The sequence below is a fragment of the Somniosus microcephalus genome, chromosome 3 (assembly GCF_052327205.1).
Source record: "Somniosus microcephalus isolate GS21.2 chromosome 3, FLI_Smic_1.0, whole genome shotgun sequence".
Classification (NCBI taxonomy): domain Eukaryota; kingdom Metazoa; phylum Chordata; class Chondrichthyes; order Squaliformes; family Somniosidae; genus Somniosus; species Somniosus microcephalus.
Genome location: NC_140989.1, coordinates 251,780,343 through 251,792,730, shown reverse-complemented (window position 1 = coordinate 251,792,730; position 12,388 = coordinate 251,780,343). Strand labels below are relative to the sequence as shown.

The 12,388-nt window shown below is 46.2% G+C and overlaps 1 protein-coding gene across 1 annotated transcript in view; it reads left to right on the top strand.

Annotated features, from left to right (window-relative positions):
* The window catches only part of prdx6 (peroxiredoxin 6), a 36,620-nt gene extending 30,568 nt beyond the window's left edge, over positions 1-6,052 (top strand). Inside the window, exons 3-5 of the mRNA XM_085982343.1 lie at positions 50-196; positions 1,408-1,554; positions 5,747-6,052. Of these exons, the coding sequence (XP_085838469.1) occupies positions 50-196; positions 1,408-1,554; positions 5,747-5,875 (423 nt within the window). The 3' untranslated portion in view covers positions 5,876-6,052. The remainder of the gene's footprint in view (positions 1-49; positions 197-1,407; positions 1,555-5,746) is intronic.
* The last annotated feature ends 6,336 nt before the right edge of the window (positions 6,053-12,388 follow it).

The following is a 12,388-nucleotide window of genomic DNA, read 5'->3' as shown; positions in this document are numbered from 1 at the left end:
GATAAAGTATCTGTAGATGCGCGTGTTGACTTCTGTTTGTCATGTGCAGGATATCAATGCATACATTGAAGAACCACCTGTTCAGAAGCTGCCATTCCCCATCATTGCTGATGAGAAGAGAGAGCTGGCCGTGCAACTGGGAATGATCGATCCTGTGGAAAGGAACAAGGAGGGCCTACCACTGACTGCTCGTGCTGTAAGTTCTACTGTGCAAAGGCTAACGCAATGTTGCTCAACCTGTTACTTTTGTGGCAAACGCCCTTTAAGGGTTGCAGTACTTTGCTGAAGAAGACAGTCGCATCGTGACCTATATTTTTTTTTGAATCGGCAACTTACTTGGGGACTCTCGTAATTCTACTTGGGGTCTGGGAAAACAGCACCAAAGCAGACACACCCAACTTTCGAACACCCTTTTTTACCTGCTTCGGGAAGGGATTGAGAGCTATGCCGGGAGGCCGGGAGATTTGTTTACTTGTCCTCCACTTTCGGGACCTGAAAGAAGTTAGGTCCAGGTTTCTGTCGGAGGTGCCGAGTCTACCTCCTTCATATTCTAGTGCTGTCAGTGATGAGAGTACAATGCTCCTTGATGTTCTAGTGCAGGCTGGTGCTGTTGGTAGCCTAGCAAGTACTAGAAGTTGGCTCTTCCGTTGGCGAACTTAAATTGTCTCCTGCCCCTGTTGTAATCACCCATCAAGCTTGAGGGAATAGCTGGTCTCTTTTTAAAGTTACTTTATCGAGTTCTTCTATAACTACTTGCTTATATTTCATCTTTCTTTGGTGAACTACAGATTGCATTAGCTTCTCTCCAATTACTCAGTATGCCTCTGTGGATGGATTTGAAGTGCTGGGACCAGCTCACTGACTAAACCAATGTTTTAAAAAAAACTTTTTCAAGGAAAGGTTGCTGAGCTAACTGCCCTCATTTTAGCTACGAGGAAAGATTGGATAGGCTGGGGTTGTTTTCTTTGGAACAGAGGAGGTTGAGAGGAGACTCGATTGAGGTGTATAAAATTATAAGGGGCCTAGATAAGAGTGCATGGGAAGGGCCTATTTCCCCTAGCAGAGAGGTCAATAACCAGGGGGCATAGATTTAAAGCAATTGGTAGAAGGATTTGAGGGGAGTTGAGAACTTTTTTCATCCAGAGGGTGGTGGGGGTCTGGAAATCACTGCCTGAAAGGATGGTAGAGGCAGAGACCCTCCTTGCTTTTTAAAAAGTACTCAGATATGCACTTGAAGTGCTGTAACCTACAAGGCTACGGATCAAGAGCTGGAAAGTGAGATTAGGCTGGATAGCTCTTTATCGGTCAGCACAGACACGATGGGCTGAATGGCTTCTGTGCTGTAAATTTCTATGATTCTACATCATTCCCCATCTTTTAAATGTTTATATCTTTTTTTTGCTTCAGGTGTTTGTAATTGGCCCTGACAAGAAACTGAAGCTGTCCATCCTGTACCCAGCCACCACTGGGAGGAACTTTAATGAAATCCTCAGAGCTATTGATTCCCTGCAGCTGACTGCTTTCAAGAAGGTGGCCACACCTGTGAACTGGAAGGTGAGGATAAATTACCTGCAGCTATATCTGTACTCTATCTTTCCCTCAGTTATCTGGACTGTACATATCTTTCCAGTTAGCCAACAGCTAGTAAGAGCACAAATTAAAATAAAAGGAGCACGAGACTTAGCGAGGAGGGGTGCAGTTTAACGTTTATCACCGGGCAGAAAAACAAGTGAAAGCGAATCAGTGCCTCATTTTACACCTTCCACCGAAGTCAGTCAATGGAAAAGAAAAATCGGGGAAGAGAAAATGGGAAGAGGTGTGAAAAGGGCTGCCGATTCACTATCGGCTCCAGTCTAGATCCAAGGTTGTCCCTTCCTTTGTCGTTGAATTACAGTATGCAGACGACGCTTGCATCTGCGCTCACTCGGAGGTCGAACTCCAAACCATCGTCAACACCTTCAACGAAGCGTGCGAGAGCATGGGCCTTACACTAAACATCCGTAAGACAAAGGTCCTCTACCAACCTGCCCCCGCCACACAGTACTGCCCCCCCGATTATCAAAATCCATGACAAGACCACTTTCCATACCTTGGGAGCCCACTGTCAACAAGGGCAGACGTCTGACGAATTCCAACACCGCCTTCAGTGTGCCAGTGCAGCCTTCGGTCGCCTGAGGAAGAGAGTGTTTGAAGACTAGGACCTCAAACCCGGCACCAAGCTCATGGTCTACAGAGCAGCAGTGATACCCGCCCTCCTGTATGCCTCAGTCATGGACCATAAGAAATAGAAGCAGGAGTAGGCCAATCGGCCCCTCGAGCCTGCTCCACCATTCAATAAGATCATGGCTGATCTGATCCTAACCTCAAATCTTCTTTCACTCTGCATCCACCCAAATCCATGTGATCTCCCGGGAGAGGCGAAAAACCAGATAAAGACCCAATGGCCAATTTGGGAGAAAAAAATCTGGGAAATTCCTCTCCGACCCATCTAGGCGATCGAAATTCTTCCAGGAGATCACTCTGTCCCTATATTTTCTACAGTACTTACCTTCTGTAAAGGCGATCTCCACCCCAGCCAGGAACAGGAATAAAACCATCTCCTGAAATCTAACACAGAATTAGAACACAGTAGGAGCAGAACCAGGCTACACGGCCCCTGGGCCCACTCCACTACCCACAGAGCCATGACCATTCTGAACCTAGAGACTCATGTCCAATTTCCTGCCCGCTCCCCGTAACCCTTAATTCCCTTTACTTCTAGGAAATTATCTATTTCTGTTTTAAATTTATTTAATGATGTAGCTTCCACAGCTTTCTGGGGCAGCAAATTCCACAAACCTACCACCCTCTGAGTGAAGAAGTTTCTCCTCATCTCAGTTTTGAAAGAGCAGCCCCTTATTTTAAGATTATGCCCCCTAGTTCTAGTTTCACCCATCATTGGGAACATCCTCACCGCATCCACCCGATCAAGCCCCTTCACAATCTTATATGTTTCAATAAGATCGCCTCTCATTCTTCTGAACTCCAATGAGTAGAGTCCCAATCTACTCAACCTCTCCTCATATGACCACCCCCTCATCCCCGGGATTAACCGAGTGAACCTTCTTTGTACTGACTCGAGAGCAAGTATGTCTTTTCTTAAGTATGGACACCAAAACTGTATGCAGTATTCCAGGTGCGGTCACACGAATTCCTTGTACAACTGCAGCAATACCTCCCTGTTTTTATATTCCATCCCCCTAGCAATAAAAGCCAACATTCCATTGGCCTTCTTGATCACTTGCTGCACCTGCATACTAACTTCTTGAGTTTTGTGCACCAGGACTCCCAGATCCCTTTGTACTATAGTACTTTCTTGCCATTAAGATAATAACTTGCTCTATGATTTTTCCTGCCAAAGTGCATAACCTCACACTTTCCAGCATTGTATTCCATCTGCCAAATCTCTGCCCACTTACTTAGCATGTCTATGTCCCTTTGCAGGTTTTTTATGTCCTCCTCACTCACTACTTTCCGTCCCATCTTTGTATCATCTGCAAACTTTGATATGTTACACTCGGTCCCCTCCTCCAAATCGTTAATATAGATTGTAAAGAGTTGGGGACCCAGCACTGACCCCTGCGGAACACCACTAGTTACTGGTTGCCAATCTGAGAACGAACCATTTATCCCAACTCTCTGCTTTCTGTTAGAGAGCCAATCCTCCACCCACGCCAGAATATTACCCCCAATCCCGTGATTTTTTATCTTGAGCAATAATCTTTTGTGTGGCACCTTGTCAAATGCCTTTTGGAAGTCTAAATACACTATGTCCACTGGTTCCCCTTTATCCACCCTGTATGTTACTTCCTCAAAAAACTCAAGCAAATTTGTCAAACATGACTTCCCCTTCATGAAACCATGCTGAGTTTGTCCTATTAAATTATGTTTATCCAAATGTCCCGTTACTGTCTCCTTAATAATGGACTCTAACATTTTACCAACCACAGATGTTAGGCTAACAGGTCTATAGTTTCCAGCCTTCTGCCTACTACCCTTTTTAAATAAGGGTGTTACATTAGCAGTTTTCCAATCTGCCGGGACCTTTGCCGAGTCCAGTGAGTTTTGGAAAATTATTACCAATGCATCCACAATCCTTACCGCTACTTCCCTCAAGACCCTAGGATGCAAGCCATCAGGTCCAGGGGATTTATCCGCCTTGAGTCCCATTATTTTACCAAGTACCACTTCCTTAGTGATTTTAATCGTATTTAGTTCCTCCCCCCCCAAGAGCCCCCTGTTTGTCCAGTGTTGGGATATTCTTAGTGTCCTCTACTGTAAAGACTGATACAAAATAATTGTTCAGTGTTTTTGCCATCTCCATGTTTTCCACCATTAATTTCCCAGTCTCATCCTCTAAGGGACCAACATTTACTTTAGCCACCCTTTTTCTTTTTATATAACGATAGAAACTTTTACTGTCTGTTTTTATATTTTTTGCTAATTTACTTTCATAATCTATCTTCCCTTTCTTAATCAATCTTTTAGTTATTTTTTGCTGTCTTTTAAAGACTTCCCAATCTTCCATCCTCCCACTAGATTTGGCTACCTTATATGCCCTTGTTTTTAGTCGGATACTATCCTTAATTACTTTACTTAGCCACGGATGGCTATCTTTTCTTTTACACCCTTTTTTCCTCAGTGGAATATATATTTTTTGGAAGTTGTAAAATAACTCCTTAAATGTACACCACTGATCATGTACCGTCTTACCCTTTAATCTATTTTCCCAATCCACTCTAATTAATTCTGCTCTCATACCTTCATAGTCTCCTTTATTCAAGCTCAGCACGCTTGTTTGAGATCCAACCTTCTCACCCTCTAATTGAATATAGAACTCAACCATGTTATGGTCACTCATTCCAAGGGGATCCTTTACTAGGACATTTTTAATTAATCCTGTCTCATTACACAGGACCAAATCTAAGGTTGCTTGCACAACAGGCACCTCAAAGCACTGGAGAGGTACCACCAACGCTGCCTCTGCAAGATCCTGCAAATCCATTGGCAGGATAGGCTCACCAACGTCGGTGTTCTCGCTCAGGCCAACATCCCCAGCATCGAAGCTTTGACCACGCTTGATCAGCTCTGATGGACGGGTCACATCGTCCGCATGACCGATATGAGACTCCCAAAACAAGCGCTCTATTCGGAGCTCCGACACGGCAAGAGAGCCCCAGGTGGGCAGAGGAAATGCTTCAAGTACACCCTCAAAGCCTCCTTGAAATAGTGCAACATCCCCACCGACACCTAGGAATCCCTGGCCCAAGACCGTACAAAGTGGAGGAGAAGCATCCGGGAAGGCGCCGAATACCTCGAGTCTCTTCGCCGGAAGCCAAGCACAAACAGCGGAAGGAGCGCACGTCAACCCAAGCACCCCACCCACCCGATGACAGGTCCCGCATTGGATTCATCAGTCACCTGAGAACTCATTTTTAATGTGGAAGCAAGTCATCTTTGGTTCCGAGGGACTGCCTAAGAAGAAGATTGCATGTTTTCTTTGTCCAATGATAAAGTTTCAATTACAGTAATTTTTTCCCCTCTTGGATAGGCGGAAGAGAACAAACTTTAGGCACCCATTCAATGCCATTCACCGAAATGGGTAGGCCTTGGTGTAATATTAGCAGAGGTTGTTGCGAAGTATTTTTTCAAAACTGTATTGATGGCAAGTTTTATTTATTTTTAACAACACTTCTTTTCTCCACAGGCTGGTGAGGAGTGCATGGTTCTTCCCAACATCCCTGCAGAGGAGGCAGCCAAGCTCTTCCCAAAGGGAATTCGCACTGAAAAGCTCCCGTCTTCCAAGAGCTACCTGCGCTTCACACCCCAACCCTGAGATGCAGCAGCAGACTGTTCACGTCTACACAAATCACCACCTCTGTGCCTGACCTAAAATTCAAAGGTTATTGAACATGGACAAACGGGAATCATATTCTAAAGACAATTGCCCTTCTTTATAATGACATTCGTTAACGTAACCTGTCTGTAATAAAAATAGTCTAATTTACTGGAATGTGGCGTTTCTGAAGTGTATTTAGGCAGAGGTTGTAGTGAACATGATTGCATTGTAAACCGCCTATAAGAATACAGGAAACTTTCTTTTTACTGGCACCTAAATAACCGAAATCTCGGTTAACCGGCAAAATTCAGGAGTAGGTTCAGGTAAGTTTTACTTCATATTGTACTTGCCTTCCTCGATCTGTTGCTGTGCAAGGGTGTGGCTGCAGCTGTTGCTAAGCTACAGAGACGCTTGGAACTTGTGGCCATTGTTCTGAACCTGTTGCTAAGCAACAGGGTTTGTTGCTTTATACGGAGCTCTCATCTCTCCGTATCTTTTACTATAGCTTTCGGTTATCCGGAATTTTTGACGAACCGGCACCACGTCGGTCCCGTATAATAAAAAAAAAGTTTCCTGTACAGTATAAACCTGATCAGACTGTTGAGCAGCCCCGAGCATTGTGATTCGGCAGGTAGGTCTTCACCTACAGCAGTCACTGCGCATTTCAAAACATAAATATGGGGAGCGCTTTGAGACATTTTGTTAAATGTGATCAGATAAAAAAGACCTGCAATTTCACCACACCTTTTACGCATCTCAGAAATTTTGGTAATTTTAACCCCCAAAAACAGGTGGGTTGGGGTTGGATAAGATGTTAAAATTTTTTAAATCTCCAAACCCGACCCCAAACCGCCCACTTTCGGGTTTACCGGAGGCAGGACAGGTAGATAAGGTGGTTAAGAAGGCATACGGAATGCTTGCCTTTATTAGCCGTGGCATAGAATACAAGAGCAGGGGGGTTATGCTTCAACTATATAAAACACTAGTTAGGCCTCAGCTAGAGTACTGCATGCAGTTCTGGTCACCACATTACAGGAAAGATGTGATTGCACTAGAGAGGGTACAGAGGAGATTTACAAGGATGTTGCCGGAAGTAGAGAATCTTGGCTATGAGGAAATACTGGATAGGCTGGGTTTGTTTTCCTTGGAACAGAGGAGGCTGAGGGAAGACCTTATTGAGGTATAAAATTATGAGGGGACTAGATAAAGTGGATAGAAAGGACCTATTTCCCTTAGCAGAGGGGTCAAAAACCAGGGGGCACAGATTTAAAGTAATTGGTGGAAGGTTTAGAGGGGATTTGAGGGAAAAATTTCTTCATCCAGAGGGTTGTGGAGGTCTGGAACTCACTGCCTGAAAGGGTGGTAGAGACAGGAACCCTAACCACATTTAAAAAGTACTTGGATGTGCACTTGGGATGCTCTAACCTGCAGGGCTACGGACCAAAAGCTGGGAAGTGGGATTAGGCTGGATAGCTCTTTGTTGGCTGGCGCAGACACGATGGGCCAAAATGGCCTCCTTCTGTGCCGTAACTTTCTATAATTCTATGACCCCGCTCCCAGGAGGCGGGTTGGCCATTTAACTATTATGATGAGGCTGGGAGCCTCACGTTTAACCTGCTTTACATGTTTAACCCTGGCAAGCTGGGTTTCCCAGGCTTCTGGAAACCCGGCAGCTCAAGGGAGGCGAGGACAGCTTCATCCATCCCTCTCATGGAACATCGAACAGGAGTAGGCCATTCAGCCCTCTGATCCTGCTCCGCCATTCGATGAGATCATGGCTGATCTGCGACCTAACTCCATATACCTGCCTTTGGCTCATATCCCTTAATACCTTTGGCTAACAGAAAGCTATCAATCTCCGATTTAAAGTTAGCAATTGATCTAGCATCAATTGCCATTTGCGGAAGAGAGTTCCAAACTTCTACCACCCTTTGGCTGCGAATTTGCTTGTTAACTGCCTTGCCAATCTTATTTTAACTGCCTGTTGCGATTTTGCAGCTTTTTCTGCATGTTGCCCATCATCAGACAAACACGCCAGCTGCATTGAGCCGGGTTGAGCGAGGACCTGAATCGTTGGCAGCTGCTTGAGCAGCTTAAAAGTGGTCCTGCAACATTGCTAAGTTTCAGATGCCACAACTTAGTGCTTTGAGGTTTTGTCAAGCATTTTTCAGCTCTACTGATCTTGAGTGTTCAAATTGAAATCCATCTGCAGTGTGACCTCCTTGGAAAACCCTCTGGCCACTTTGTCTGAGCGCAAACAACCTCCATTCCTCGATTGAGATATATACCAGCAGTATGGGAACCATTTATAGCCTCTCATCCTGGTCGTCAGATTTGGAGGAAGAGCAGCCGCAGCAGCAGCAGCATAACCAGGCACAGCAGCAGCACCAACAACAGGATAGCCAACCTTCTCCTCAGCCACCTGATGCTGCACAGGGCAGAGGGTGTCAGTGCAGGGCTGCACCTCGCCGCAGGAGATACCCCCAACACAAGGTTTACAGGCAGAGGATGAGCTTCCTCAACATGAGTGAGCAGCAGTGCCAAAGGAAGCTGAGACTTTCGCGAGAGGTAGTCGCTGATGTGGTGTATGTAATCTGTTCCACCTTAAGAGAACTTAAGCCTGTTCCACCTTAAGAGATGTACTACTTTCTCTGGCTGCTGTATACGTAATACCGGTGGTGACCACCGGTATATAAGTACTGTGTAGTGATATTGCTGTTAGTATAGCCCTAACCTCCAACTAGTAAAGACCTGTTGAAACGTTATTCTTGTAGTCCGTGTCAGTAATTAATCTTAAATACAACTAGAACACACAGACTTAACAGTGGCGATGAGTCCGATTCTTACCCTGCGGCAATTTATATCCACGGCGGCTTCGTCCACAGAACGGGCGTCGAAGAGAGGCATCCACCCTCATCACCCTGCTGGAAGACACGTCGCGCGGCAGGCATCGAGAACCCGGAGTGCAGAAGATATCCTGAACTCGAAGCCTCCATCAGCGGCAGTCAGCTATCTTCCTTCTACCTCGGTGGTGGGTAAGCCGGTCAGCGATGCGAGCAGAAAGTCAGCCGCGTTGGCTGTACAGACGGGGAGGGAAGGTGGAGGAATAAGGGCGGTGAGATCGATTGCGACCGGAGATAAGGGCCGGGCCGCATTCGGGCCGAAAGGCGCAACGCGGGGACATTGATCGCGGCTGGTGATAAGGGCCGGGCCGCATTCGGGCCAAAAAGGCGCAGCGTCTGGGGCGACTGAAGGCGCAAGAGCCACGGTGAAGGCGAACGCAGCCGGTGCTAATAACCGGGCTGCAAGAAGGGCTGCGAGGCACGACCAGGGAAGCGCGAATGCCCGAGGGAGCTGCGGTGAAGCGGAGACAGCGTCGGGGGAGTTACTAACTGCTGGGAAAGGGGAGCAGCAGCGGCACGCCAAACGCCATTGCAGCCAGCGGGTGAAGAAGGCGAGCGTGGGAAAGACCGCCAAGCGCGGGAAACCGCCATTTTGTAGGCGGAGGACGAAGACAAGAGCGGGAAGCTGCCATCTTGGAAAAAGGGAAATCACTAAAAAAAAAATTGCAACGATGCCTAAACATGGGAACATTAATACCTTTGATAGCGACATCGAAGATTGGGCCACGTATGTAGAACGCATACAAAATTATTGTAAAGCAAATAAAATCCCAGATGATGAGAAAGCACTAACTTTATTAAATTTAATGGGTGCGAAGACATACGGGCAATTGAAACACCTTTTATCACCAGATGAACCGGCGGAGAAGACGTTCAAGGAGATTGTTACTGTCCTGAGAAATCATCTAAACCCCACACCGCTGATGCTAGCAGAACAATTTAAATTTTACAGCAGAAAGCAGCTGAAAGATGAAAGCAATGCTGAATATTTAATGGAATTGCGTAAGCTAGCAAAGTACTGTCAGTTTGGAACGGTACTAACAGATGCGCTAAGAGATAAATTTGTGTGTGGATTATTAAAAGAAGATACACAAAAGCGACTGCTCGAGGAGAATGAGCTGACGCTTGAGAAAGCGGTCACTATGGCAGCAGCACACGAAGCCGCAGCGAGAGGCACGGCAGTAATGCAGCTACGGTCACCGGAAATCAGTACAAATCAATTGGTTTTGAGTACTGTAAAATGTTATCGTTGTGGAAAGACAACGCACGATCAGAACCAGTGTTGGTTTAAAAACCAAGAATGCAGAACGTGTGGCAGGCTTGGCCACATAGCTAAAGTATGCCGGTCAGGAAAGAAGACCAGCAACAAAAAGTCACCGCAAGGAAAATACATAAAGGTACACAAGGTGACAAAGAACAGTTCGAATGAACAGAAGTCAGATTCAGACGCCAGCAGTAATGAACTGGGTAGCTTAAGAGTACACAACGTTGGTAAGGATGCAGATCTCCAGACAATTTGGGTCACTCTTCAGATAGCAGGAGTCCAAGTAAAGATGGAATTGGACACTGGATCGGCATTGACGGTCATGAATAAGAAAGATTACAAAAGGTTATTCCATCATATTCCCCTACGGGATACGGAGATTATATTGAAAACATACACGGGGCAAAGAGTGTACCCCATCGGAAAGATAGAGGTAAAAGTGGTCCACAAGGGCAAAGAAAGCCAAGTAATGGACTTATATGTGCTACCTGAAGGAGGTCCACCACTACTGGGACGGGAGTGGATTAGGAAAATGAATATGGACTGGCACTCCTTAAAGGCACTAACGGTAGATTCCGGGGAAACAGATGTCAAACCTAAACGATTGTCCAGAATATTGGATGATGCTAAAGAGGTGTTCCAGCAGGGACTGGGAACACTGAGAGGAATTACGGCAAACATCAAGATTGATGAACATGCACACCCAAAATTTTTCAAAGCCAGACCGGTACCCTATGCAATACGACCTGCTGTAGAAGCGGAAATGGAAGCGCTAGAACGTTCAGGTGTACTGTCTAAGGTAGATTGGAGTGAGTGGGCTACGCCCATTGTTCCCGTTATGAAACGTCCTTCGAGCAACAAGCCAGGAGAACCAGGGAAGGTTCGCATCTGTGGAGATTTCAAGATCACCGTTAATCCGGTGCTTCACACGGTGCAGTATCCGCTTCTGCGGATTGAGGATATTTTTGCTTCGTTGTCTGGCGGGAAACACTTCACCAAGATAGACCTGGCGCAGGCGTACTTGCAGATGGAGGTTGAAGAAGAGTCACGCCAGTACCTCACGATCAACACGCATAGAGGTTTGTACCGGTATAATAGGCTGGTTTTTGGAGTGGCATCGGCTCCAGCAATTTGGCAGAGGGCCATGGAGCAGGTATTACAGGGAATTCCAGGCACACAATGTTACCTGGACGATATTCTGATTACAGGAGATGGTGATGAAGAACACCTCGCAAACTTGGAACTGGTGCTCAACAGACTGAAAGAGTATGGACTTCGAGTTAATCGGCAGAAATGTGAGTTCTTTCAGAAGCGGATCTTGTACTGTGGTCATGTCATTGACCGGGAGGGGCTTCATAAGTCTCCTGACAAGATAGAGGCAGTTGTAAAGGCTCCCGCTACGGATAATGTCTCTCAGTTGAGGTCGTTTCTAGGATTGATTAACTATTACCATAAGTTTCTACCGAATCTATCCATGGTACTGCACCCGCTGAACGCTCTTTTACAGAAGGGGGTACCATGGGAATGGAGCGAAAACTGTAAGAAGGCATTTCGCAAAAGCAAAGAATTGATCACCTCAGAGGAAGTGTTGGCTCACTTCAACCCGACACTGCCTATTCGGTTGGCTTGTGATGCTTCTCCATATGGTATTGGGGCAGTACTCTCACACAAGTTGCCAAATGGCATGGAAAGGCCAGTCGCGTTTGCATCCAGACCATTGACCTCCGCTGAGCACAACTATGCGCAGATCGATAGGGAGGCTCTCAGCCTTGTATGGGGAGTGAAGAAGTTTAATCATTACCTGCAGGGCCAAAAATTCACACTTCTGACAGACCATCAGCCGTTGGTATCCATTTTTAACCCTAAGAAGGGTGTTTCGGTGATGACAGCACAGAGACTCCAGAGATGGTCCCTTTTCCTAGGGGCACATCAATATCAAATAGAATTCAAAGGTACACAGCAGCATGGCAATGCTGATGGGCTGTCGCGCCTGCCACTACCTGAAGAAGAGACGGCAAAAGTTGACCCTGTTGAGTTATTTCATTCGACCATCATCGAGTGTTTACCAGTCACCAATGCAAGTATTGAAAGAGAAACCAGGAACGACCCGACACTGTCCCGAGTCTACGAGGTGACAGTGAAGGGATGGCCAAAACATGGTGATCCTCTGTTACCGGCATTCTCGGCAAGGCGAGACCAGCTGTCCGTCTGCCATGGTACTTTGATGTACGGGACAAGAGTGATTATTCCTCCCAAGTTAAGGGAAAGAGTTCTAAAGGAACTGCATGAAGGTCATCTGGGGGGAGTTAAGATGAAAAGTCTTGCTAGGGCTTATGTATGGTG